The 25,742-nt window shown below is 35.4% G+C and overlaps 2 protein-coding genes across 2 annotated transcripts in view; one reads left to right on the top strand and one right to left on the bottom strand.

Moving 5' to 3' along the window:
- The first annotated feature begins 2,614 nt into the window (after positions 1–2,614).
- On the top strand, positions 2,615–7,778 carry LOC137398585 (alpha-L-fucosidase-like). Its single transcript, XM_068084749.1, has 8 exons — positions 2,615–3,099; positions 3,733–3,839; positions 3,928–4,058; positions 4,162–4,295; positions 4,665–4,751; positions 5,440–5,583; positions 5,918–6,088; positions 7,234–7,778. The coding sequence occupies exons 1-8, from the start codon at positions 2,747–2,749 to the stop codon at positions 7,499–7,501; spliced, it is 1,395 nt and encodes a 464-aa protein (XP_067940850.1). The 5' UTR covers positions 2,615–2,746; the 3' UTR covers positions 7,502–7,778.
- Positions 7,779–8,802: 1,024 nt separating this feature from the next.
- LOC137387710 (uncharacterized) overlaps positions 8,803–25,742 on the bottom strand; it is a 44,035-nt gene continuing 27,095 nt past the window's right edge. Inside the window, exons 16-24 of the mRNA XM_068074209.1 lie at positions 22,427–22,507; positions 21,411–21,545; positions 19,915–20,066; positions 17,445–17,621; positions 13,286–13,368; positions 12,433–12,516; positions 12,202–12,307; positions 11,195–11,324; positions 8,803–9,503 (exon numbers count right to left, since the gene is read on the bottom strand). Coding sequence (XP_067930310.1) covers positions 9,177–9,503; positions 11,195–11,324; positions 12,202–12,307; positions 12,433–12,516; positions 13,286–13,368; positions 17,445–17,621; positions 19,915–20,066; positions 21,411–21,545; positions 22,427–22,507 — 1,275 coding nt within the window. The 3' untranslated portion in view covers positions 8,803–9,176. The remainder of the gene's footprint in view (positions 9,504–11,194; positions 11,325–12,201; positions 12,308–12,432; positions 12,517–13,285; positions 13,369–17,444; positions 17,622–19,914; positions 20,067–21,410; positions 21,546–22,426; positions 22,508–25,742) is intronic.

The raw sequence follows: 25,742 nt of genomic DNA, 5'->3' as shown, positions 1-25,742 counted from the left end.
TAGCAAAAGTTTAATAAATTGTTGCTTTCGTTTGATGCGCAGTTTAATTGGTAGCATATCATGCCCTGTTCAAGCAATTGCTAAACAAAACATAGATCATGAGTAGAGTGACTGTATCTAAACAGAGGAGGCAGGTCTGTAAATCTATGGTAAAATGAGTTTTTATTCTTGGAGTAATAGAATTACTTCTACAAAAGCCAGAAATGTTAGTCATTGCATTTTTTATCTCATCTGTTCCTAATATTCCTAGTATTGATGTATTTGATCAAAACAATTAAGTTCACTTGTCGACTAAAGTCTCTGCCACTAATTGCCTTAGCGTGATAATGTGTCAAGAATGCTAAAACCTATAAAAGCTAAGAGCTTATTAATAGGTCAGTATTTAAACAAGAGTTACACCGTCAGCGAGCATGCAACTTGACAAGAGCTAAAACTATTAGTTATTATCATTTATGAATGTCAATGTTAGCAGTGAAATTGAAATGTTGTTTAGTGTTGTATTCATAGGTTGTTCTCAAGCAAATTATTTATTTCAATAATACTTCAATTATGATATAATGATATAAATTACATTGCTTATTTTAAATTCACTGCAACACTTTATGAGTCCGCCGCTACCATCACTTGTCTGAGGTCACTGTGCAAATAAGTTTTCTACTGTAACAACTGTATTTCCAACAAATAGAACTTGAACTAGTTGAACATACAAAAGTTTGAGGGTGGAAATGTCCCACCCTCAAACTAAAATGTGGAATATTCTTGTGATATAAAGAACACTTTCGTTTGTCTGTAGTAAGCTGAGGTCCATCTTTTTAAATAAAAATTATCAAAATCTCCAACTTTTTGTTTTTTGTCAAGTTGACGAGTAAAGTGAGTTCTAAAACTAAGCTCTTTTTTGAGAAGGCAAGATTACTCAAAACGCTATAATTTAAAAAATTGCCACCACATAATTGGTGCATTCATGTTACGGTGCTTGTTAAAACGTGTTACAACATGCTCATGTCATGTATGTACCTTGTTAAAGTATGTCGCAATGTTCTCTTGTCATGTGCTTGTCAATAATAACAGGTGTAGAGCTGCAGCTCAACACTCTTGCTTCCAGTTAGTTATGTCAGAAGCCAATGTACACAAAATTTTGAAGTATTCCAGCTATCAGCAAGTTAAGTGCTTCTGGACAGTAGCCAACACTAAGATTAAATATTACATAGATCGGTGTGACTTGGAAATTGCTTGCATCAAGTTTCAAAAAGTGAAAACAGCAATTATTATAATTAGCGAGCAATAATGAAATCTTCAGCCCACTAGTTGCTCATCACAAAAAAAATACCAGCTGATACCACCTAAGCATAGTATAGTTTAAAGATAACTAGGTATAAAAGACACTTGATCAGATCTTGGCTTAACTGAACTTGACAGAAATAATGCATGAAAACTTTTAATTGGTTATCTGAATAAAAATATTGACTAGCTTTTCTGAACATTCAAAGGAGCAGAAGTATGTCTATAACAGAAGTTGAACCTGATAGCATGCAAACTGACATGAGTAAAAAAGATTAGTTGTTATTTTGAAGAGGTAATTTGTTTTAACAATTAACAGCTACATGTATATGTAATAAGAAAAATTCCCGGCGTTACACGGGTATTAAAATAAACTTATAAACAGTGACAGGTAAAGTAGTTGCCTGCCACTTGCCATTAGCCTGACACATCGCCAATGGCTAATTTGAGCAAGCTAGTAATTTAAACTTACTAATAAAAGCCATGAGAGCAAGCTTTAGTGACGTTCTGCCGTAACATAATGCTACGCGTATTTTAACCTAGATGATCACTCATATTGGCCAATAAATCTATTAATCTCATGCAACTCAAATGGTAAGATATTTGCCTGGCGGATGAGAGGTTCCGAAATCAAATCCAGCGTGAAACGAATATTTCATTACTAAATTTTAATAGATACAGCTGGATAAATCGACGCATACAAATTTTGAGATTTATATATATAAATTATCTGCAATGCTAGTTTATTAAAAAAAACATTAGAGTTTAGGAAATGAACTAATGTACTTCTGCACTGCTCTTCTGCATTAGCTGTCATAATAAAAAATAAAAAGAACATTCTTTATTCTTGAAAAGTAGTGTCTACAAGGACTCTGTAAATTTCAAAAAGAATCAATACTTCAACAGGTAGAAAATGCTAAAGTGAACAGCTAGGATGTCTCCCACACAATATTATCATACCTTAATAACATGTTATGGCCAGCTAGAATATAAATGGGGAAAATATCTACACGCTGAACAACACTTGGTGTGACTCAACTAGTCTGACAACAGCATTGAGTTTAGGGATGTTAGCCGTCACGATTGTCGATCTAGCACTTTTTGTACACATTTTTTTCATTCATATTATTTCAAAGAATTTTCTATTACAAGATTTTTGGTTAGAAAATTGATGATCTACAAATATTTTTCATGTAGAAGTTGCTTTCTCCGAATTGTTATATTCACTATGCTGTATCGCATGCTCCAATTCGCCTACTTCTCATTTTTAGATCAGCGAGTCCAGCTGCATACGATTCAACGGAAATTTCTATTTTTGTTTTGTTTTAAAATTCAGCTGACTCACGTGATCGCTACGAATTCTTTACGAGTAGGGTTTACCGTGACTAGCGATATTTATATAATCATCTGCCTGGCTTCAAGAGGCATTGCTTGTAAGCGTTTAAACATTATCATCTCATTCTAAAAGATGAGATTGATTTTGCTAACAACAACTTTAATATTAACTTTTTTATCTGCAAGTGCCGATACACCTCGTTATCTACCGACATGGGATTCGCTAGACACCAGACCTTTACCTTCGTGGTACGATGAAGCTAAAATAGGAATTTTCATTCATTGGGGCGTTTTCTCTGTGCCAAGCTTTAATACAGAGTGGTTTTGGGAAGCATGGCAAAACTCAGGACCCAATTCGTCTTACCGCCAGTTCATGGCCAACAGCTACCGACCAGGATTTACATATGCCGATTTTGGACCGCAATTCACTGCAGAACTTTTCGATCCCGATAACTGGGCAGATCTTTTTGCCAAATCTGGAGCAAGGTAAGTGTTCGTAAAACTGTTTTGACAATCATAGTATGCTATTGACGTTGCGAAATATAATTATCGTTTCAGAACTTGGAATCTATCCTGTCAAAGAGTGGCAGTAAAATGTTAAAGGTTGACTTTGCAACGAAATTCACATTACAGTCATTTGGTATGAAAAGATTCACCATGTCTTATTCTACTGTGTTGTAGGTGCAAAATATTGTGGAAATGTGATTGAAAGCTCAAAAACGAACAGTTAATCGTAGCCATCACGAAAACGCCATAGATTATAATCTCTATATTTCGATGCCGTACTCAAACATTGCGGTTATTGTTTTGATACGTGATGTACATATATAGATAGAGCATTCATAAACAACCTTTTCTGATACTTCTATTTTGATATATAGTTAGCGGTAACCTAGCTGAGATTTAAGATTGGTAACTTCTGAAGTATTCTACACCAAAAGGGACCAAAGTTCTTTAGACAATACTAGAAACAACGCTCATGGAAATTTGAAAACAATTGGCAGCTGTTCATCTTGTTATTATATGATTCTGGACTGGCAGCAAGTCCAGCCTTATTTTAATTTGTTATAAGAGACTTAGACACTGCTCTGTAACAAATTTTGCAACGTTATTTTACAGATATGTAGTATTAACAAGCAAGCACCATGAAGGTTTCTGCAATTGGGCTACTAATGTATCCTTCAGCTGGAATTCTGTGGCTGTCGGTCCTCACAGAGACCTTGTTGGTGAGACTTGAATACACATTTTATGTTTGAATTTCCACGATAGCTGTTTTACTTAACCGATTAAAACGTGACACAATTCTCGTTTTAGGTGACCTAGCAGCCTCCATCCGTAACAGAACAAGCATCAGATTTGGACTCTACCACTCACTCTTTGAATGGTTCAATCCACTCTTTCTAATTGATCAAGAGAATAATTTCACAACAAAGCTTTTTCCTAAAGTAAGTTACACATGAACAGTTGCTTTTAAGATATTTGCTAATAGACCTAACTTCCATTCATTGATACCTCGGGTAGGGACAAGCTCTTGTCTGTTAATTTTAGGGCAAAACAATCCCCGAGCTACATGAGTTGGTGAACACCTATAAACCAGAAGTTATTTGGTCTGATGGAGACTGGATGGCCCCAGATGTCTATTGGACTGCCAAGGAGTTCTTGGCGTGGTTGTACAACGACAGGTGAATATAACTCAATATAATTAAATACAAAAACTTAGTGCTAGCTTCAAAAAGCTTGCATTTGGTTTCACTCATACCGTACAAGTACTTTGTTTTGCTACTATCACACCTGAAACATGTTTTGAACAAAGCTATGAGCTTCTTCTTGATTCGAGACAGACTTATGAATGCAATGGAGATTTTGATGTTTATTAGTTAAACATTTGTTATCTCTAGACTTGCTTTAGTGATGGAATATAATACTCTGAAAGTTTGTTTGCATAAAATGTTAGAGATAGAGCATCTTGGGCACGGAGATTGTTTACACAACTTTTTATGTTAGAGATTCTATACTAATACTCAGTGACCTATATAATGCATCTGTTTTAGCCCTGTTAAAGACACTGTTGTGGTAAATGACAGATGGAGCAATGATGACAGGTGCCATCATGGAGATTTTTTTACATGCGATGACAGGTGAGCTGTGAATTTCACAAACTCTCAATACTGCCATTCAAACATTATATTTTTAGAATATTTATATAATGTACTTTGTAGATGCAAAATCAATATGCCACACCCACTATATAAAGTGAATCCTTTTCTAGTAATGTCACCCATGACTGTTGCAAACATCTGTCTTTTTATTCTTTAAAAGGTTCTCCAATAGCCGCATATTATTGTGAGTGTCCCAATTAGAGCCAAGCCTGTTTTTAGACTGTTACTAGTTTGTTCCCTGAAAACCTAAAGTTTTTAATGACTCATTTCCTACCATCATTTCCATCCTAGCCCTTGAGCACTAGTACTTGTTTATAAAATGTGTGTAGTTTTTAGCAGAGTAGCTTTGGAAGCGTTAAACTCGATCAAAAATTGTGTGCAACGATCAGTTATTGCGCTGAAGGTCCCATTTTTACATTTCTCTTCACTGTTATTATTGGTCAATTTTCACTTTGTTTAAAAATATTATCTCTTGAAAAAGTTATTATAATACTTTTTCAAGACATAAAACCTAAATGCCTTGGTTAACACACGTGCAGTTTGTGTGCACTGTTGTGCTGGTATAGCTTGGTGACATATTTCGCAGGATGATGATACGTTGTTTTATACCTATAGTTCATGTGCTAGGTATACTGTCACAGAGTAGTACTGTTATCTACTTTTGTAGGTATAACCCCGGTGTACTTCAGCCACACAAGTGGGAAAATGCAATGACTATTGACAAAGGATCCTGGGGCTACAGGAGAAATGTTGACATAACAAGTTATCTGACAATGTCAGAACTTCTCAAGACTATGGCAGAGACTATCAGGTGCTGTGAGATTGCACTTCTATTTTCTATTTTTTCTATTTGCAGTTTATTATCTATGTGATTTAAAGGAGGGGAGACGACACCATAATTTCAGTCCAATTTGGATTTATAGGCAGAAGGTCATTACAACTACCTCAACATGCAATTTTTAGTACAAGACATTGATCTCTGTTAAGTTTTTACTACAAACAGTAACATTTTAAATTAGTAGAGATCATTGCCGTCACTAAAACATTTAGCGTTTTTTTTGGAAGACGACTGTTGAACTACTTAAGACTTGGTTATAACTATTAAGACTCGTTTATAAGCTAACATTGAGTTGTCATTTAAATAGTTGTGGAGGAAACATCCTCATCAATGTTGGACCAACCCATGATGGGAGGATAATTCCAATATTTGAGGAGAGACTCACCCAACTCGGTGCCTGGCTAGATGTGAATGGAGAAGCGATTTATTCTAGCACACCCTGGATCTACCAGAATGATACTATAACTCCTGATATCTGGTACTAGTTTTATTTTCGTTATCTTTGTGTCAAACTTCTGCTTTTTAAGAAAATTTATGTTTTGGAGATAAGTTGGGGGCAAACAGATAGTTTTAACTCTGTATAAACTGCTTAAGGATTTCATGTTCATTTAAATCAATGTAACTACAGTACGTGTATATAATGTTTGTAACTGTTCTATTAAATTAGATCCAACATTACTATTATTATATTGCTGGTCTATTATGAGGTAAGCATTGCTATATTGAATTGATTGATATATCTGTGAGGTTAGTTGAAAGATAAAAATTAATCAGCCGTTTTTTTTGCAAATTTATTGCGAAAATATCGCTGCCACTTATTGCTGTCTTCAGCAAGAAACAATGAGTGCAAATAGTATTGAGTACTTGTTTCAACCTTGCTATATAAAGCTGTATAATATTCAGTGAAAGTTTTGATAGTATTTTCAGGTTTGTGTTTCGCATGCGTTACTATTGTGTAACCAATGAGTAGCTTGGTTTAGAATAGCATTCAACCAACTATAATTAAGCATCTATGCGTTGTTGCTGGAACAAGGAGAAGCCAAGATAAAAAATAATAACCAATTGTTCAAATGTAAGTCAACCATGTTAGATTTGTTAGATGTGAGTATATGAAAACAAAAAAACTAGAAAAATTTTGGGACGGGCATTCAGTACCATTGAATTTTCTTTCGGATTTTTGGATTCTAGTATGACTCAGAAAAACTTGTGTTTTTAATAAAATGTTTACACCAATTAATAGAACCAACTTGTAAAATGAATAATGCTGGAAATTATCAACTGCCATAATTATATTTATAGATGTTGTATCTTGTACTTGCAGTATGCATCGAAATACTCAAATAGGGTCCATGTGGAACATTCAAAGATGTGTTTCTATTACAGATTTGACTATAATTTACTGTTCATTTTGGATACTTGAATAGGGCCTGGTCTAGCCATGTTTACTGATACATGCATTATACATACTTTGAAGTGGCCCACATTTCAGCTTCGCAATGTTTGTTCATTGGAGCTTGAATTTGGACGAGTCTAAACACACGATCAACACTTACAGACCTGGCAGAAATGGTTTGTGAAATTCATCGCTCAACATTGATAGTGGTTATTGCTTGCTTTTTTCAGGTATACGCAGAAGAAGTCTACAACCTCACTGTCCGGATTCAGCGTCTATGTAATCGTACTCAACTGGCCGAAGAACAATCTATTGACGCTGGGAGCTCCGAGTGCCTCAATGATCACCAGAGTCTCCATGTTGGGCTATACAGGACACAAGCTGTCGTATATTGATTTAGGACATGCTATTGATATTATATTACCTAATTTAAAGCCAAACACCATTCCATGCGATAATGCCTGGGTTCTTAAGCTTGACAACTTGAAGAACGCTTAGTAATATTTTTAGCTCTAAACTCACTGGAAATAGCAATTACTTTTGTACACAGACTTACTTTGTTGCTGAAACTTTTACTGCATGTACATCTCAGAATTTTATATCTAGGTGTTATTTAAAATGATTTTTATTAACTGGATTGAGTTTGCATTCATGGACAGATTGACTGATACTTTGATAGATATATCTTTTTTTCTGTATACTATATTATATGTTTGTTTCAGAACATAATTACAAGGGTCATTAACCATAAATAATACAATCTTCATCAAACAGACTTGTTCTATACACACAGTGTTTAGACTTAAACAAGTTGCGAGAAGTTATTGAGCAACAAGCTGTAATTTGCTAGACAGTATTCTCAAACATGTCACCAAAAAGACTTGTTTTTTACGCTAAAAACAGAATGATCTCCTGGAATCAAAGAGGTTCTTCTTTTTCATTACACTTGCGAAGTCTACTGTAATTTAACCAAAATCAAGGAATTATTTTAGTTTGCCTTCCTAGTTGTTAATAATGGTGCGACACCACCTCATAAAAACTGGAGGGTTGCTTAACAACTTTTCGTGTGAATTTTAGTTTTTTGAGGTAAACTGTGTACACTAGCTAAAATTTAGTAGCATATTATCAGCTAGAGTTCATGGTGCTTTTCTGAATAAAATATAAATTCTACTATAAGTGAACTAAAACATGTAGACCGGAGTACCTGCTGACAAGTTTAATCCAGTACTTTCTGAGGTATATGTATCCTAGCGCATGCTATATAGCTGTAAGAGTCTCTTGTCAATCCTTGAGTATACCTGTTCTGAAGAGGCTAAAGAGCCTAATCCTTCAAATCATATTGAACAGGCTGCTACTGGATTTATTTACTCCAGCTTGTCGAGCTGTCAACAGTTAAGGAATGAACCACAGCCTGTTATCATATTTCTAGATAACACAAGGTTTTAAATGGGTGTCAGAAAACCACCTTGTTACATAAAGTTGGCAAATTACAAGCCAACAAGTGGCATTATAAACCTGATGTTTGATACTATATATGACCCATTGAGGGTGAAGTAGGGGTGGCATCCTTCACCAAGTGCCTTAAAGTGACAGCTATCAACATATCAGTGTTATGGTAGTGGTCAAAATATGATAGACAATGGGGTGTAATCAATCACTCAAATTTGTTTGGCTTCTAATGGCGTTCACTAAACAAAGTAAACACTATTCATTACACAGAGCCTTAACCATAGAGCTTTTTCGCAAACAATTTCTACATTTCCTCAAAGCATTGCAATGTCATCCTTTCAAATACCGATTTATTACTGCATGATGAATAAATATAGTGCTGAATCCTTGATACAATGTTATATAAAGTATTAACAAAACTATATATAAAACTAGTATTCCCTATAATACTGTACTGTTTATATAAAATATCTGAATGAATGGAAGTTGTCTAATTATACAAATAGAATTGCAGTTCTGTACCAAAACTCCTGATCAGCTGTAAACTACCACTGATATGACTTAACTACATGTAATATGGTTGTACTAACTTCTGGTGAGTAATTGAATGCTCTGTATTATTTGTATAAGTGTGAAGCCAAGTAATAGGATTGAGGACTAGCTTGCGAATTCTAAAATATTTTATGTTTTACAGAATAGCACCAGGATTGTGGTAGTACTATTGTCACTTCTTCTTACGCTTTTTTGACAGCTTGGAAGCACATGTAGTCTCTGGTTTTGGTTTGAACTTCTTTTTAATTGTTGTATCAAGTATACATATGATGTCATCATCGTCATCATCATCATCCGCTCGCGCTGATGATTGATTAACACGCTTCAGCTCATTGGAATTTACAATAGTTTTTTCGACATCTTGCGCATCCATAGGTTTCTTGATTACAGTGAAGAAGGATTTAATTGTTGGTGGAGGGACGGATGCGCATTTCACAAACTTTGGTATTGCTGGAGTAATGGCTTCTACAGACTTGGCGTAATAATCCAACAAAGTTGTCTAAATAACAGAAATACGGCCACTGAGTGAAAACCAACAATCTTCATATCTTATGTTAGTAGGCCATATGCCTGACTGACTGCACAAAAGCACAACAAGAACACTAGAAAATTTCTATTGTTTTATTCCTCAAGGTTGCAAACACGAGAGACTAACACATGTTATATAAATAGAATTGCAGTTCTGTACCAAAACTCCTGATTAGCTGTAAACTACCACTGATATGACTTAACTACATGTATTATGGTTGTACTAACTTTTGGTGAGTAATTGAATGTTCTGTATTATTTGTATAAGTGTGAAGCCAAGCAATAGGATAGATGACCAGTTTTTGTGAGCCTGCTGCACAGAGCTCCCCACCAATGGCACTTAAAAACCTGTTTCACCGTGGTAGAAGGCTTATCAGTGAAGAAACCAGCAACCCACAATGATAAACAACAAACAAATTTATCAGAGGTCACCCGTGTACGCAAACAAGCTCATCGTAACAAAAGAAACCAGTGTGTTGCGGCAATATCATTTCAACAATAAAGCTTATAGGCTTTGGTTTGCTGTGAAATCAGCTGAACTGGCCCTATGGCCAATTCTAACACCTTCAGCTAAAGTTCAAATGCGTAATAACCAAGCTTAACATTCTTATATTTTGCATGAATGTAAATCTTTTCGAAAATGTACAATCATAATGCACCAAACAATTCGCACAGAAACCATGCACAAAACCTTTATTTGAACACAATGGCTCTGTATTTTTCAACCCTTCCCCTATAGTGATGATTTATTTGAGGGGACATTAAATACAGGGTGGCGCTGGATTTTTTGATTAGATCGCCATAATTTTGGGAAGATAAATTTAACCTTTTCACGGGTGCAGCGTTGCTAATGTCGCCTATATTTTACATTCTCATCTAGGCGGAGTGACAATGCTGTCGGCGTCAGCATTTTTCATATACATGTACGCCAAAGTATCATACCGAGTTCAAGAAACTCCTTTGAAAAAAAACATATTAGCCAGATACTGTTATTAAGTATTTCAACTGTGTTGCTTTCAATGTTTAAAAGAGAAAAACCATAAAGTTTTGGAGTTAGAAAACGAATTTCGATACGCCACAACAATGGCTGCTATTAGGTCGTATGGTGTCCCTGAAGGGTATTCTCATCGTTCATCAAAACGCTTTAGTCTTTAGATCAGGTTTTAAACCACGTTATGGATGAATCTGAAAACAATGGATAAGATTTAGACCTTAGCGTCTTCGGTTCAGAGTGTAGTTTTGATGATCGATATTCTCAGGTACATCATCACTAAAACCATAGCAACCACTCAGCAACAACAAAAGAATTAATTGTTACTGATGTAACCGCGTCATTATTATGACGCGGTGATGTTCAATTAAAGGGTAGCGCTGCATTTTTCAAGCCTTCTCTTATTGTGGCGTTCTGTTATCATGACATTCTCTTATTGTGGCATTCTATTAGACGTGACGTTCTATAAGAGGTGGCGTTCTATTAGAAGTGGCATTCAAATAAAGGAGGCATTCAAATAGGGGGTCTTACGATAGTTGATATTGAATTGTGTGGTAGGACCCCTAACTTACTTCTTCTAACGGATTGAGTCAATATACAAGCGGGTTTATGAGGGGCGGTGGGAGGAGTGCAATGGAAGCCAGCTATCATCTAAGTAAGACACAACAAACCTTTTCTATTGCTATCTGTCTGGCCTCTGCTTCGGCCAGCGACATGAGAATTTCTGGGAACTGAAGGCCAACCAGTCTCTCTTTATTGTCCAAATGAGCTCTAATGACCTTGATTGTCATGTCATATTTGCTAAATAAAATACATTATAAGTAGATTCGAAACATTTTAAGATTACTATTCTACTTATTTGAAATAAGGCTGAGAGGAAAACTTGAAAGAACTTGTTTCTTAGTATTTATGGACATGAATATTGAAAATATTTAGAAACGCACAAACTCAAACTGCTGCAACTGTATTGTACTTCTGGGCATGTATGGATCTACAGGTAATTAATAACCTAAATATCTGATATAACAATATTTTATACTATAGGTGTGAAAGTAACTTTACTTGAGTACCTGATATAATGATACCTTATACTATGGGTATGAGAGTAACTTTACGTGAGTACCTGATATAATGATACCTTATACTATGGATATGAGAGTAACCTTACTTGAGTACCAGATATAATGATACCTTATACTATGGGTATGAGAGTAACTTTACTTGAGTATCTGATATAATGATACCTTATACTATGGGTATGAGAGTAACCTTACTTGAGTACCTGATATAATGATACCTTATACTATAGGTATGAGAGTAACCTTACTTGAGTACCTGATATAATAATACTTTATGGGTATGATACCTATGACACCTTATGGGTATGATACCTATGACACCTTATGGGTATGATATGATACCTATGACACCTTATGTGTATCATACCTATGGGTATGAGAATAACCTTATTTGAGTAGCTGATATATTAATACCTTACACAATATATGTGAGATAACCTTGTTGAGTACCTGACATTATACTGTGGATACGATAGAAACTTAACCTAAAGAACAGCTAAAGTGGCTGCTAAGTTATTCATTTTAATCAGGATATAAGACTACAGATTAGACTTAACAGAATTGGTAGACCCTTTCCTCAATCCGGGCCTTAAACTCACCTCAGTTGTAGTCTGAGGCCGTGCTTGTGCATAGTCGTCTCTAGTAGAGGGAGAATTCTCATAAGGTTTCCACTAATGAGACTTAAGTTGTACCTCCGGAGGCCGACTATAATAGAAATATGATGGCAGTTGTGAGATGATGCATTTCTATACAAGCGAAAAGAAAACATAAAAATCGAAACAATGTACAACAATTTGCTTACACTTATTGCATATAAAGATTGTGCGTACCTGTGCAGTATTTGGGGTTATTGCACGATGAACCATGGTTACATTCAACTAAAGCTCTCTCATAAACCCTCCGCCATTCAATCTCTAAAGTTGAAAAATACAGGTCATGTAGCTTTTTATAAATATGCTATATTAATGCTCTTTGCTGTCACAATGAAAGATTGTCACACCCTGCTCACTGCCTGCCAACTGAGCTCAGCAACCTTGATCAGCCAAGCTATTGTGCACATAGACCCTTCACCAATGATTTTTATGGTGTATTTTTTCGCAATTTTCTTACTTGATGAAAACGAATAACATAAGAAACACCGTGATAAGCAGCAGAGTCGTTTAACTGAGTCTTTTACACAAACTTTCAGCTACAGTTGGAACCCATCAACACTAATATACAAATTCATTATCTTAAATTGCCAGACCATGTTTAATCACGAGTGGTCATTTGAGCTTTACGCCCTAAACTGATGTTAACATACCGCCAGCAGAAGAGCAGTTGCGACGCCTACAATGTCCCAGGTAAGCTTCAGTTTGAAACACAATGTTGAGAGATCTACATATTTTCGACAATAGGTCCACCATAGTAATAATTGTATTACGACTCAATCACTTTAAATACATTTACAGTAATTACACTACAGCCAACATATTCCACTTAGTATGAAGACAATCCTACATACAAAAGTATTATTATATCATCATTCAGTAAAGCTGGCTGAATTATGAGTAAAACAAGTTTATCCAGTTGAATTGTCTCAACACTAGCTTTCTTATCCAATTTTTATACAAATACAAAAAATCTCCATGCAAAAGAAAGACCTGAAGTAACAGGGAGACTGTAGAAGGATAGTCAGCATACCTGCAGTATCAAGGCCTATTTTCACATATTTGTGCATTATCTCCACCTTGTCAACTTCTTGTATGTTTATACCAGTGTTAGGCCTGTCACCAACAGAAATAGCACAAGTCACATAACTAACCACATTCTACAGATAAGAAGGGAGTCATCAGAGGACAACTATAGTGCTAATATAGGAGTAATGACTAAGATTAACTCTAGTGGGTCATATAGGGTACAGCGTACAATTCCCTGCAATGAATCAACTTTCTGCACTGATTATCCGAATGGATATCGCGTAGATATATTAGGGGATTTTAAGAAGCAGAGTCCAGGCCATAGTCAATTATTGTGAACAGAAAACAAGTGATTCTCAAATACAGACTTTTACCGGTAATTAATTGACATTTATTTGTAAGCTTCAAAACTCCCATGGTGTATTGTAACGCATTTGTCAGTGTCAAAAAACACAAAAGTGCATATTCTAATGTTTTATTTTAAATGCCTGTCTTTATATAATCTCTTCTATTGTCATCTAGAGCCATCTTTGTCTGTCTGTCTGAAGCCATGGTTGGAGGTTGGGAAAAATATTACATTGGGCTAGATTCGAACTCATGACATTCAGCTTGCTAGACTGATGCTGTAACATGATGTCGACCAATATCAATCGACCACCTTCCAGCACTTACAAATAATCGTATATATAGTTAGTACACCTGATATCTCATGTGGCGCGCTAGACTACCAGGGTACTAGTAATAACAATAATAATCTACTATATAAACGGCAAAAAACCTGTCTGTACATTTGCGTGTGTATGTGTGTGTTAGTCCACCTTATAGAGCGGTCTTTCCTTTTTCCGATTTGGTCGTACAAAGCCAACTGAACTAATATGAGTATTAAATAAATCAATAAAACTAAATAAAACTTACTATTTATTAAATAAATTAATGAGTAGTAAATTTTATTAGTAAATTAGTAAATTAATATTTATGGCCCACGGAAGGTCACGTGAACGTGTTTTTTCCGGCCACCTAGACAATTGTTTTCGTTTCGAAAATTACCTACCAAATTTCTACTTCAAAAAGGTAAGTACTTTTCAATCAATATTGCATTGTCTATGAATTGCCACATCTCCACTACTTAAAAACGTTGCATTTGCCACTGTTGGTAATAATAAACGTGTTCATTTCCTTCCGCGGCTGAGTTACTTATATTTTTTCCCAGCTACGAGTACTAGAGCTACTACAGAACTTGCACGGGTACTCTGAGCATTGCGATAGGCGACGGTGAGAAGAGAGCAGCTGGTAACGACTTACTGTTACCCTGCTTTAGCCATGGCCACCTGTACGTTGCCTGCTCAAAAATACGCATAAGCCGAAAACTGTTTGTTCATACACCTGACAGAAAAACAAAAAATGTTGTCTATCCTCAAGTGTTGCGTTGAATTAACTTGTGTTATTGTTATGTCATGCTTGCATTGAATTAAAATTATGTTATTGTTATGTTATTGTTCTTCATGTTCTGCTAAACCTACATATTATTCCCATGCAGCATTTTCTAACATATTTTTCAGCATATATATATATTTTCATGCATTTGTTTTCCTCATTGTATCTCATGTTGGCGTTATTGTAAGGTGCTAATGCTGTATCTCCCTTGACATACTGTCTGTGCTGTGATACATATAAATTTTATCAACACAACCACATTACTGCTGTACTGTTTGTATATACCATGTCAAAACACAGGCTATAGACGAAGAACTGGTGAGCCATGATTAGTGTAGAAGCGATGATGCAGAATTCTCCATTCAATAAATGCTGGCGATAGAAAAATATTTTGTAGAATTTTTTAAGATGCAAAATTTTTCAATGTTGCCAATTTGAAGAATTTCAGTTTGCCTGGCAATGTCAATTTCATTATCAGTTCTCTGTACAAAAATAGGACAACTCCAACTTGAGTGGTTTGAAATTGATGCATTGTAGACTAACTGTAAAACATTGCAGATTTTCATTGTTCTCCCCAACATTATTGACATGTATGACTGCATATGTGTATGCATACTCTGATGAGGGCAAAAATTTCAGTAGACTGCATATTTGGAGTTGTTTTACAGTATGAAAGACAACTCTCAATAAACCTCTTGCTGTACGTGAATCTGTTCCCGTGGATGGGTAATGCAGCTAGCAATTCGGGTTTGGGGCCATTGCGTCACTCGGGGATGCGCGTGAGATCTCTTTCACCCCAAGTGGGCAGGGGTCTCCAGGCGCGGCGCTCTGGATGAACGAGTTGGCGAGTGCGAGGCTATTGATTGCAAAGCAATTGAGTGCTAGGCAATTGATTGCGAAGAGATTGATTGCGGGTGCGAGGCGATTGATTGCGAGGTGAGTGCGAGGCGATTGATTGCAAAGCGATAGAGTGTGAGGAGATTGATTGCGAGGTGAGTGCGCGGCGATTGATTGCGAGGCGAATACAAGCGCGCGATTGTCAACTGCTTGGCAGGTAAAGACTGGTAGGTCGAGTCGGATACTCGGCGGCAAAAGCGTGCAATCGTCAACTGCAAATATATATGGATATGAACGGATGCATGAATCTAGACGCATGAATCTAGAATATTTGTTAGATTTTACACGCATCTAGCTGTAAAACATATTGCAGATTTCCATTGTTCTCCCCAACATTATTGACATGACATTATGACTGCATTCCCGTAGACGGGTGATGCAGCTAGTACTTGTATAAATACCTGATAAATATGAAGCAGACAGCTGATTGTAGGTAAGTAAATACTGAAATTACACTACTTTTCTATTCTATCAGTATTAAAATACAACTAAAATTACTTATATCAAATCCAGTGAGTGTTACAGTATGACTAAAAGCAGCTCAGAGCATTTTAACAATCAAGTTAATGAGATAAAAATGGAGCTTTAACTAGAACTAACAGCCAGAGAGACAACACATTGCATGTGATTGACAACATCTGATAAACTAGCAAGTAAGTGTGTCATTAGGAAGGCTGTGTAAGATACATTATTGAAAACCATCTACAGAGTATAATTTGCATCAACAATTGTGTGTTTTTTTAATTCATGAACATTTGAAGAAGGTTAACATTTGAGTATATGTATCATATCAAGTATCATATCTAGGTATTATATGGGTGAACTTAGTATAATATCAGATATACTTGTATAGGCGGTAGGGCTAAAGAGTATGTTAATGTGTTGTTATAGAGATAACAAAATAATATGATACAATATTTAGCCTAGAGAGAAATGAAAGGCAAGTGATATCAGCTCCTATGTATTTAAACTATAGCTTCGGTTTGGCTCTCGTGTTTAAAAGACCGTTTTTACATACGAGTATTTTTAAAATGAGTGTTAATGTTGTGAGAGCAAATATTAACTTTTCACCTTATTTGTAAAGGATGAAAGGATTGAAGGATCACTCGTCAAAATAAATTCCCAATTTACAAGTAATGATGAGGAAGTGTTGAGTCGCTTAGAACTATCAAAATATGCAACTATAGTTAGTGAGTATTATCATAAGATCATTGAACTTTGACCCACTGTTTCCACTGACAGCCAATAATCTGTTAAAAAAGCACACTACAATTCTCTTAAATTATTGTGCTCAAGCCTAGCAATTCAGACATTTAAAATAAATTAAACAAAAATTAGGTTAGCTGAACAAATTTAAGTTTTGAAAATTTTAAAACATGTGAACATAGCAATGCTTTTAAGTTTTTAGTTTCATTAAAGCTTGAATCCATACATGACGACATCCATGCATGACGACATCCATACATGACGACATCCATACATGACGACATCCATACATGACGACATCCATACATGACGACATCCATGCACAAAATCTTTAAGAAAGACTTGATATGGTGAAATCTATTTTTATGCTATGTCTACAACGTTATAATCTGTAACAAAAATTAGCATAAAATGTATTTTTAGGTTGTATCTTTGAACAAATCTATCTTATCATTGATAAGTATAGATTTCACTAATTCGAAAGATGACAACTCTCAACATGGATTGAACTGAAAAAATTTTTAAAGACCATAATAGGGACTGTGCAGCAGTTGGCGCTTGCCCTAGCCTGTGAACCAACCAGCAAGCAAGAAAACAAGCAAAATCTTCCAATTAGCTAGACGAACCTGGCAATCTTGTAGCTACAAAAGGAGTGGGGAGTTATTAGCAGATAGAAATATCTATGGTTCATAGGGTTTTTAGTTCGGTAGAAACCTGAGACAGAATCACTTCCCTTTAGTGTCTCGTATCTGCTCAGAGCATCAGCCCACGGCATGCCTCTGTCCACAACAAGTCTCAACTGCCTACAAAAAACAGGTGAATATGTGACGATGCCAACGGCAGCAAAAAAATCTACCTTTGACCCATAAATATATAAACCTTTATATCTTATATAAAGGTTTAGATATCTATGCTTTGACCTCACACTTAATTTTCTAGAACAGTCATTTCCAATAATACTTTGGGTCATCACTTCAATTTCTAATAAAAATAGCAAAATCTGAATTCTATAAAAAAGCGGAAAGGCCCGCACAAGTGCCCACAAATGTCCGATGCCACTGTAACAAGCCACCATAAGCCAGGCTGAAGATATCACAATGTTGTTGGTTAGAGCAGAGACCTGTTTTAATCAACAGCATTATATCATCCTTCAGTAGAGTTGGCTGAATTATGAGTTAAACAAGTTTATCCGGTGGAGTTGTCTTAAAACAGCACTTTCATATCCAATTTCATCAACCAACACAATTTACTTTTTACAGATTAATTAATACAGTTAATTTACTTTTTACTATCAAGTGAAAAGTATGCTTCCTGCTGATGGAAAAGAAGCCAGCACTATCCAATTTCAGGTACATTTACAACAGCTAATTGAGAAATACAATTTGCACAGCCAAAGCTGAGAAAATTTTACATTACGAATTGACAAAGTATTTGTAATGTGCAATTTCTTTCCTTTTAGGATTGACCAATAAAAATCAAAACAGAACATTAAATGGTAGAAGCAAATTAACACATACTCAACATGTTTTTATTTTTTATAAGTTTATTACTAGATAAAACACCGGTAAATGAACACGGTCTTACAACAAAATAATAACTCTCCAACTGCTTAAAAATAATCGCAATATCCTATTGGCCAGTTGACCGAGGTAAATTAGTCAACATGGTAGAACTGAATTGCTAGATACTAGCTGAATCCCAGTCTACATGATTTACTGTTTATACATGGGAACCAACAGTAAGCACTTTGAGGTTGTGAAAGCACTATTAAAATTGCCCATGGTAAACTTGCCTTCTAGGTTACTGGTTATAGCAACAGAGAATAGATTCAACTCCTGTTTATAGAAGTTGTGTGAACCAAACAACTGGTTGAGTTATACATACACCCGCAATTTAAATAAACATCAGTAAGACACTCACACTAAACCGACAGCTGGCCTTGTGAAGTTCATGTATGATGTGTAATTGTTTATAATAGTTTCAACATAAACTAAGTGTTTACGTTTTATCTCTGAACTTTGAATGACCACAGACTGAACAAAGAGGGTTATGAAGAGCTGAGATGTATTTCAGAGTTCTGTGAAAGAAGTCTCAACTCAATGTTGGTTGATATAAATTATCAGACATTATATTGGCTCATATGATGAATGGACATAAAGCTTTCACACATTTTAAGTAAGGTTTTAAAATGAAGACAATTCACGCACGACTGTGTAGCAAATGAACAATTGACAGCTTGCCAACTCTAAGCATCTCTAATCCAAATTTGTTCATGACATATACATTCTATGAATATATCGTAACATATCATATGTACGTATCGTAATATATCATATGAATATATCGTAATTTATAATAAGACTATATCATAATATATCATATGAATTTATCATAATATATCATATGAATATATCGTAGTATATCATATGAATATATCGTAATATATCATATGAATGTATCATAATATACCATATGAATGTATCGTAATATATCATTTGAATGTATCGTAATATATCATATGAATATATTGTAATATATCGCAATATATCACATGAATATATCATAATATATCATATGAATATATCGTAATATATGATAATATATGATAATATATCATATGACTACATCGCAAACAATTGTTTATAGACTGTGACATTTAAAAATGAAGAATTGTCCCCTCTTTTACTTCCACTAAAATTAAGAAAAGAGCAGACACTATTTTTATTGTAGTGATAACTAGACATTAGTTGTGCCAGCAGCACTCCTCTGTTGAACACATAAAGTCAGAGCAGTAACAGCAATCGATCTACGAAAATTCTTACTTGCCTAGCTTCGCAATAACACACTACATCGTCACAGCGATTCGAATAATTGAGAAGACTCATATCAGAAAATGTACCATCTTTTATAGTTTTTACGATGTATTCACTTTGTTATACACCCTCACAACCCGCTTCCAAATTATTTATTGAAGCTTGCTTGTTCTCTTCAGTCATGTTCCTCCCAGCCCAGTACCACACAGCAACTACTTACATTATTTCATAACGGAGAGGAAGGCGGTTCTATAGACAACGTTGCACCATATCTAATACTTACCTACATCCTTTGCAGAGAGTCGTGAAAACTGGCTTGGGTTCTCCAAGCAGTGACACGCTTCCTGCCAAATCGACGAACCCTTCATTAAACTTGCCTTCTTTTCTCGCTGCGGTGATAACGACATCGATGTAAAAGGTGAAAAAGTTGAACATCTACAAAATCCATGTAATAGTGATGTTGGAGTGCAACCTGAGGAGACATTATATGGTAGCAATGTAGTCAATAGAACTACTTGTATGCTACAGCTCTCACCGAGATATCTCTACCAAGGAAGAAAAAAGTAAAAGAATGTACAACTCCATCCATTATGATTGCATTTTATAATATACATGTAACTGTAGGTGAGACAAAGTTGCATGAACAAAGTTCTTGTATCATTACAAGTGTACGATTCAATGCTTCTACAGTCTACCACCAATAATAGAATATGTAGAACTTGGCTTATTGTGGATTTAGATGAAATAGGAAAGTTGTTCAAACATCCGGCCAGACAGAATGCCTTGTTTGCAAAATGTTAGAAGCTAGCACCGATAGAACACCAATAAAACATAGGAACTACATAGAACATAGGAAAGTTTGAAGAGCATTAGAAAAAAGGAAATTATTAGATGTAGCTGGGTGCATGATAGACTATGGAAGGTTAAGTATAGATATACACTGGGTGCATGATAGACTATGGAAGGTTACGTATAGATATACACCGGGTGCATGATAGACTATGGAAGGTTAAGTATAGATATACACTGGGTGCATGATAGACTATGGAAGGTTAAGTATAGATGTACACTGGGTGCATAATAGATTATGAAAGGGTAAGTATAGGTGTACACTGGGTGATAGTCTATGGAAGGGTAAGTAAGACTGGTAGAGAGAAATATAAATATGAGAAGGTAAAGTGACAAAAGGGTAAGAAATCCTTGTCATTACTGAACTGAACAAGTTTTAAAAATGAGTCAGCTTGTTGGGAAGAAACTATACAATGATGTCGCGGCACTTTTATGAGGCATTCACATAAGACAAACTAAGTCTTTTAGGTATGTTCCTTTACCATCCATTGTTAAGAAACATGTTGCTTGGTGATACCTGAAATGTGTGAAATTTAGGAAGCCTCTTTCTTATTTAATTCAAACAACAGGTAAATTTTATTAAGATTTAATAAAATTTACCAGTTAAAATAAGCCTGATGGGCCTGTTGTTGAAGCAGTGGCTCTATGATCTTTGCTAGACATGTCTGAGTTTAGTGGCAAGAGAACTGCAAGGACCAGAGACATGCCCATATGCAGTGAGCAATTTAATGTTAGATGTCATTCCTGTCACCAGCTGACTTTTTTGGGAATTGAACCCCAAACTGTTGTTTTCAAAGTCAGGTGCTCTAGACCACTAGGCCACAAATGCTCACGGTAGATATTCACAAAATAGTCCTATTATAATCACCACCTTCTGAAACTTCATCTTTACAGCTTGAAATTACATTGACAAGTTGATGCACTACTAACCAGGTTCTGAAGGGTAACCTTAAGCCCCAGTATTCTGTTGAGAAACCTGCCAACATCCCTGCTGTCGTTGTCTGACACCATTATTCGCTGCCTCAACTGATCTTCAGTCAGCAGACCCATAGTGACTACACAGTTCTATAACATAGTCTATGTCATGTAAGTACAGTAAGTAAAGAGTTGGGTTGTAGAAGATGCAGTCATAGAAACTCTTCAATAACTGTAGATGTCAAAACAACTACTCTACCTGCATATGTCACTACAAACGACTACCATACCTGCATATGTCACTACAAACGACTACCATACCTGCATATGTCAGTACAAACGACTACCATACCTGCATATGTCACTACAAACGACTACCATACCTGCATATGTCACTACAAACGACTACCATACCTGCATATGTCACTACAAACGACTACCATACCCGCATATGTCACTACAAACGACTACCATACCCGCATATGTCACTATAAAAAACTACCATACCTGCATATGTCACTACAAACGACTACCATACCTTCATATGTCACTACAAACAACTACCCTACCTGCATATGTCACTACAAACGACTACCATACCCGCATATGTTAATACAAACGACTACCATACCTGCATATGTCACTACGAACAACTACCATACCTGCATATGTCACTACAAATGACTACCATACCTGCATATGTCACTACAAACGACTACCATACCTGCATATGTCACTACAAATGACTACCATACCTGCATATGTCACTATAAACGACTACCATACCTGCATATGTCACTACAAACGACTACCATACCTGCATATGTTAATACAAATGACTACCATACCTGCATGTCACTACAAACAACTAACATAACTGCATATATCACTACGAACAACTACCATACCTGCATATGTCACTGCAAACAACTACCATACCTACAATGTCACTATAAACAACCACCATACCTGCGTATGTCACTACAAACAACTACCATACCTGCGTATGTCACTATAAACAACTACCATACCTGCATTTCGCAGATGAATGTTTCCTCGTCTGTAATGCTGTTAGCAAGGGATGCAAAGGAAATTGTATTGGGCAACTTTCCCTAAAAAGGCAGAGAGTTGCAAGTGCAAAGGCATGGAACAGCACTCTATCAACATAGCATCTCTTAGATCTAGGGTCAGCGTTTCTAGAGTGAGTATCACACAGTATAATTTAATCCTTCCTATTATAGTTCAAGACATCATTAAATTATACCAATACAAACTTTCAGCTACAGTTGGAATCAATCAACACTAATATATTATGCAAATTCATCATTTTAAATTGCCAGACCATGTTTAATCATTAGTGGTAGTTTGAGCTTCACGCTCCTATGTTGATGTTAGTATACCGTCAACAGAAGAGCGGTTGTGACGCCTGCGATGTCTCAAGTGAGTTTAAGTTTGAAACACAATGTTGAGAGATCTACATATTTTTAACAACGGGCCACCATAGTAATTAGCATTACGATTCATTCACTTAAAATACATTTAATTGCACTACAGCCAACATATTCCTCTCAGTATAAAAACAATCCTACCGCTAGAAGTGTTATTATATCTTGATTCAAATCCTGCAAGTTATAACACAAGATTGTCTGATGTACACATACATCTAATTCAAACAAACTAACAATATAATACAAACTGCCCTATGATATTTAGTAAGGTGAATGGCTTTATCAACATTCTCAATAACTCGGTAAGAAACTGTTATCAGTTTTGACTGTTATATTAAAACTAGCAAAGAGTTCACAAGTGGAATTACAGGAATTTGTGACATGTTTCTGAAAGTTCTAACTGAGTGATTTTTTTCGCTACTTTTTTTAGCAAGGACTTGCACAGGTTTGCTGATCACCAATAAAATGTAAAGCTGCTGTAACCAGGAGTCATCTGCTCTTTTCTGAATGTTTATTAAAATAAAAGAAAATGTACATAATTCATAATCTTATACATAGGCCATGTATAACAGTCATGTATAATAGCCATCCAAACACCTCATGTGTACCCCAATATCAAACCGATTCCAAACACATTGGGAATCAAAAATTACTCCATACAGAAGCTACCCTTCTTATGAACATTCATATTACAAACAATGGTAGATACTAACGGTAATGTGGGTACAGAGTCTACAGACGCTACCCTGTAACCCTTTATAACTATATTTAATGATGTTGCATTAAAGCTCATTGCGCTCATTGATATGTTTGCTATAGTTTACAAACAAACCGGCTTTTTATATGCTATAGAAGAGGAATTATGAGCGTTGATCCATTGTAAGCCAAGTTTATATAACCGCATGGATGCTATCAAACAACATGCTAAAGCCTGCAGCTTAAAAGTCATTTAATAATCTCACGACCAAACAAGTGTTTGGGAGCTTTATGATAAATGCATATGCGCACACAACTTCCGAAAATTATTCATCAACGCCGTACCCAAACCCTTGTAACGAAATCTCGTCAACAAATTTAACCATTTTTGTGTGGAGTCATTTAAGTATAATAAATTAATAACGATACAAAACACATATAAACTTATTTAAATATGTTGCCAAGTCTTTGAAAAGTGCAGAAAATACCCTAAAACTTACCCATCTGATCGGATAATACATAACTAGACAGATTAATTTGGCCTAAAATCGCCATTAAAACCAGACAAGCCTTTTTTAATGAAAATTAAGACCGGCCAACGAAACGTCAATAAAGCCGTGCGACAGATAGTAGAACTATTAAGTCGTGCGCATTTCACGAGAAAAATGTGCAGATTTCACCAGTCTATGGCATTGTCCAATTGCCGAAAGTTTCTGTAATTAACGTAGAAGTACTGAAAAGTAATCGTTTCTTTTTTGCCGATTTTAAAGATAACTCTGACATTTTGGACACTTATGATGAATGTTCCAATGTTGGTGTTCCAACTGATGTCCAAAGCAGTGAAAGTGAAGGAAATGACGATGATATTTTTCTAACAAATCTTATAAGATTATTATAAGATTTAATTATAAGAATAATCATTCGAATTTACAAGATCAAAGTATATAGTGACCGATGGTGGGCAATATGTTACTGTTATTATTTTTCTAAAGATTTTGTTGATGGTACTACGGCTGTGCCCAATATTGCGGTACTGCCAAGTCGTTTTTAATATCTTGCAAAAATATTTAATTATAAGAATAATTATTCGATTTTATAAGATTATTATAAGATTTAATTATAAGAATACTCATTCGAATTTATAAGATCGAAGTATATAGTGACCGATGGTGTGCAATATGCTACTGTTATTATTGTTCTAAAGATTTTGTTGATGATAATATTGGGCTGTACCCAATATCGCGGTACTGCCAAGTCTTTTTAAATATCTGCAAAATTAAGTAATAGGCTTACATTTTCTTATAATAGATATACAGTTATTTCTATGACAACCAACTAAAATCTGTTTAGATTTTTAAATTCAGCATAAATTTTTGCATATAAATACAAAAATCTAGATAAATATCACAACTTCTTGATATTGGTTGCTATGACGTTTTGAAATGTAAACAAAATTATGCATTGATTTTCGTTTCTCAAACTTTAACACCAGTTTTCTCAGAACTATGTTATTGCCCTAATGGTGAACATGCATTCAGTTTGTTGACCATAAAATCTGCTGTAATTAAGCTGGATTCAAATTTTTTTTGCAATATAACTGAGAATATTCTCCTTCTGCAAGTGTAGATAACTCTAAATCTCACACACCCGACTTAACCATGGTTTCTGTGATCATGACCCATTTCTTCACTTGGGTTACAGATTGCTGTCAAAGCCATTCTAGATTCAACATAACCAACTTTCACACTGTGTATATTACACAGCAGCTTGCCATTTTACTTCTATAATATTGCATTTCTCCTATTGCAGGGGAGATATAAAAACAATCTTTTCCTTTCATTATTGCTGTTTGTTGTACATAATAACACCCAGTACATTACAGTTACCATTACAATTCTCCTATTGCACTGCAGTGCCATTTGACTGCTAATATTGCATTTCTCAACCAGCAGTACCCTTTCTTTTTCCAATATCACTTTGGTCGTGGGCTGAATGACAGGGAAATTTCTAGTCTATCAAATGCTTCAAATATGTATTCAAGCACAAGTGACACACACAAACCATAATTATAATACATGCAGGAATAAAAATTAACATTTTTAAAACAAAAATAACTCCAACGATTGCTCGGCAGGTTGCGTTCTGATTGTTGCTTTCGTAACCAATGATTTTATCTTCTCGCTGTTCAATACCTTCCAAAGTG

Source organism: Watersipora subatra, chromosome 1 (genome assembly GCF_963576615.1).
Source record: "Watersipora subatra chromosome 1, tzWatSuba1.1, whole genome shotgun sequence".
Lineage (NCBI taxonomy): Eukaryota > Metazoa > Bryozoa > Gymnolaemata > Cheilostomatida > Watersiporidae > Watersipora > Watersipora subatra.
This window is presented reverse-complemented; position numbering and strand designations above follow the sequence as displayed.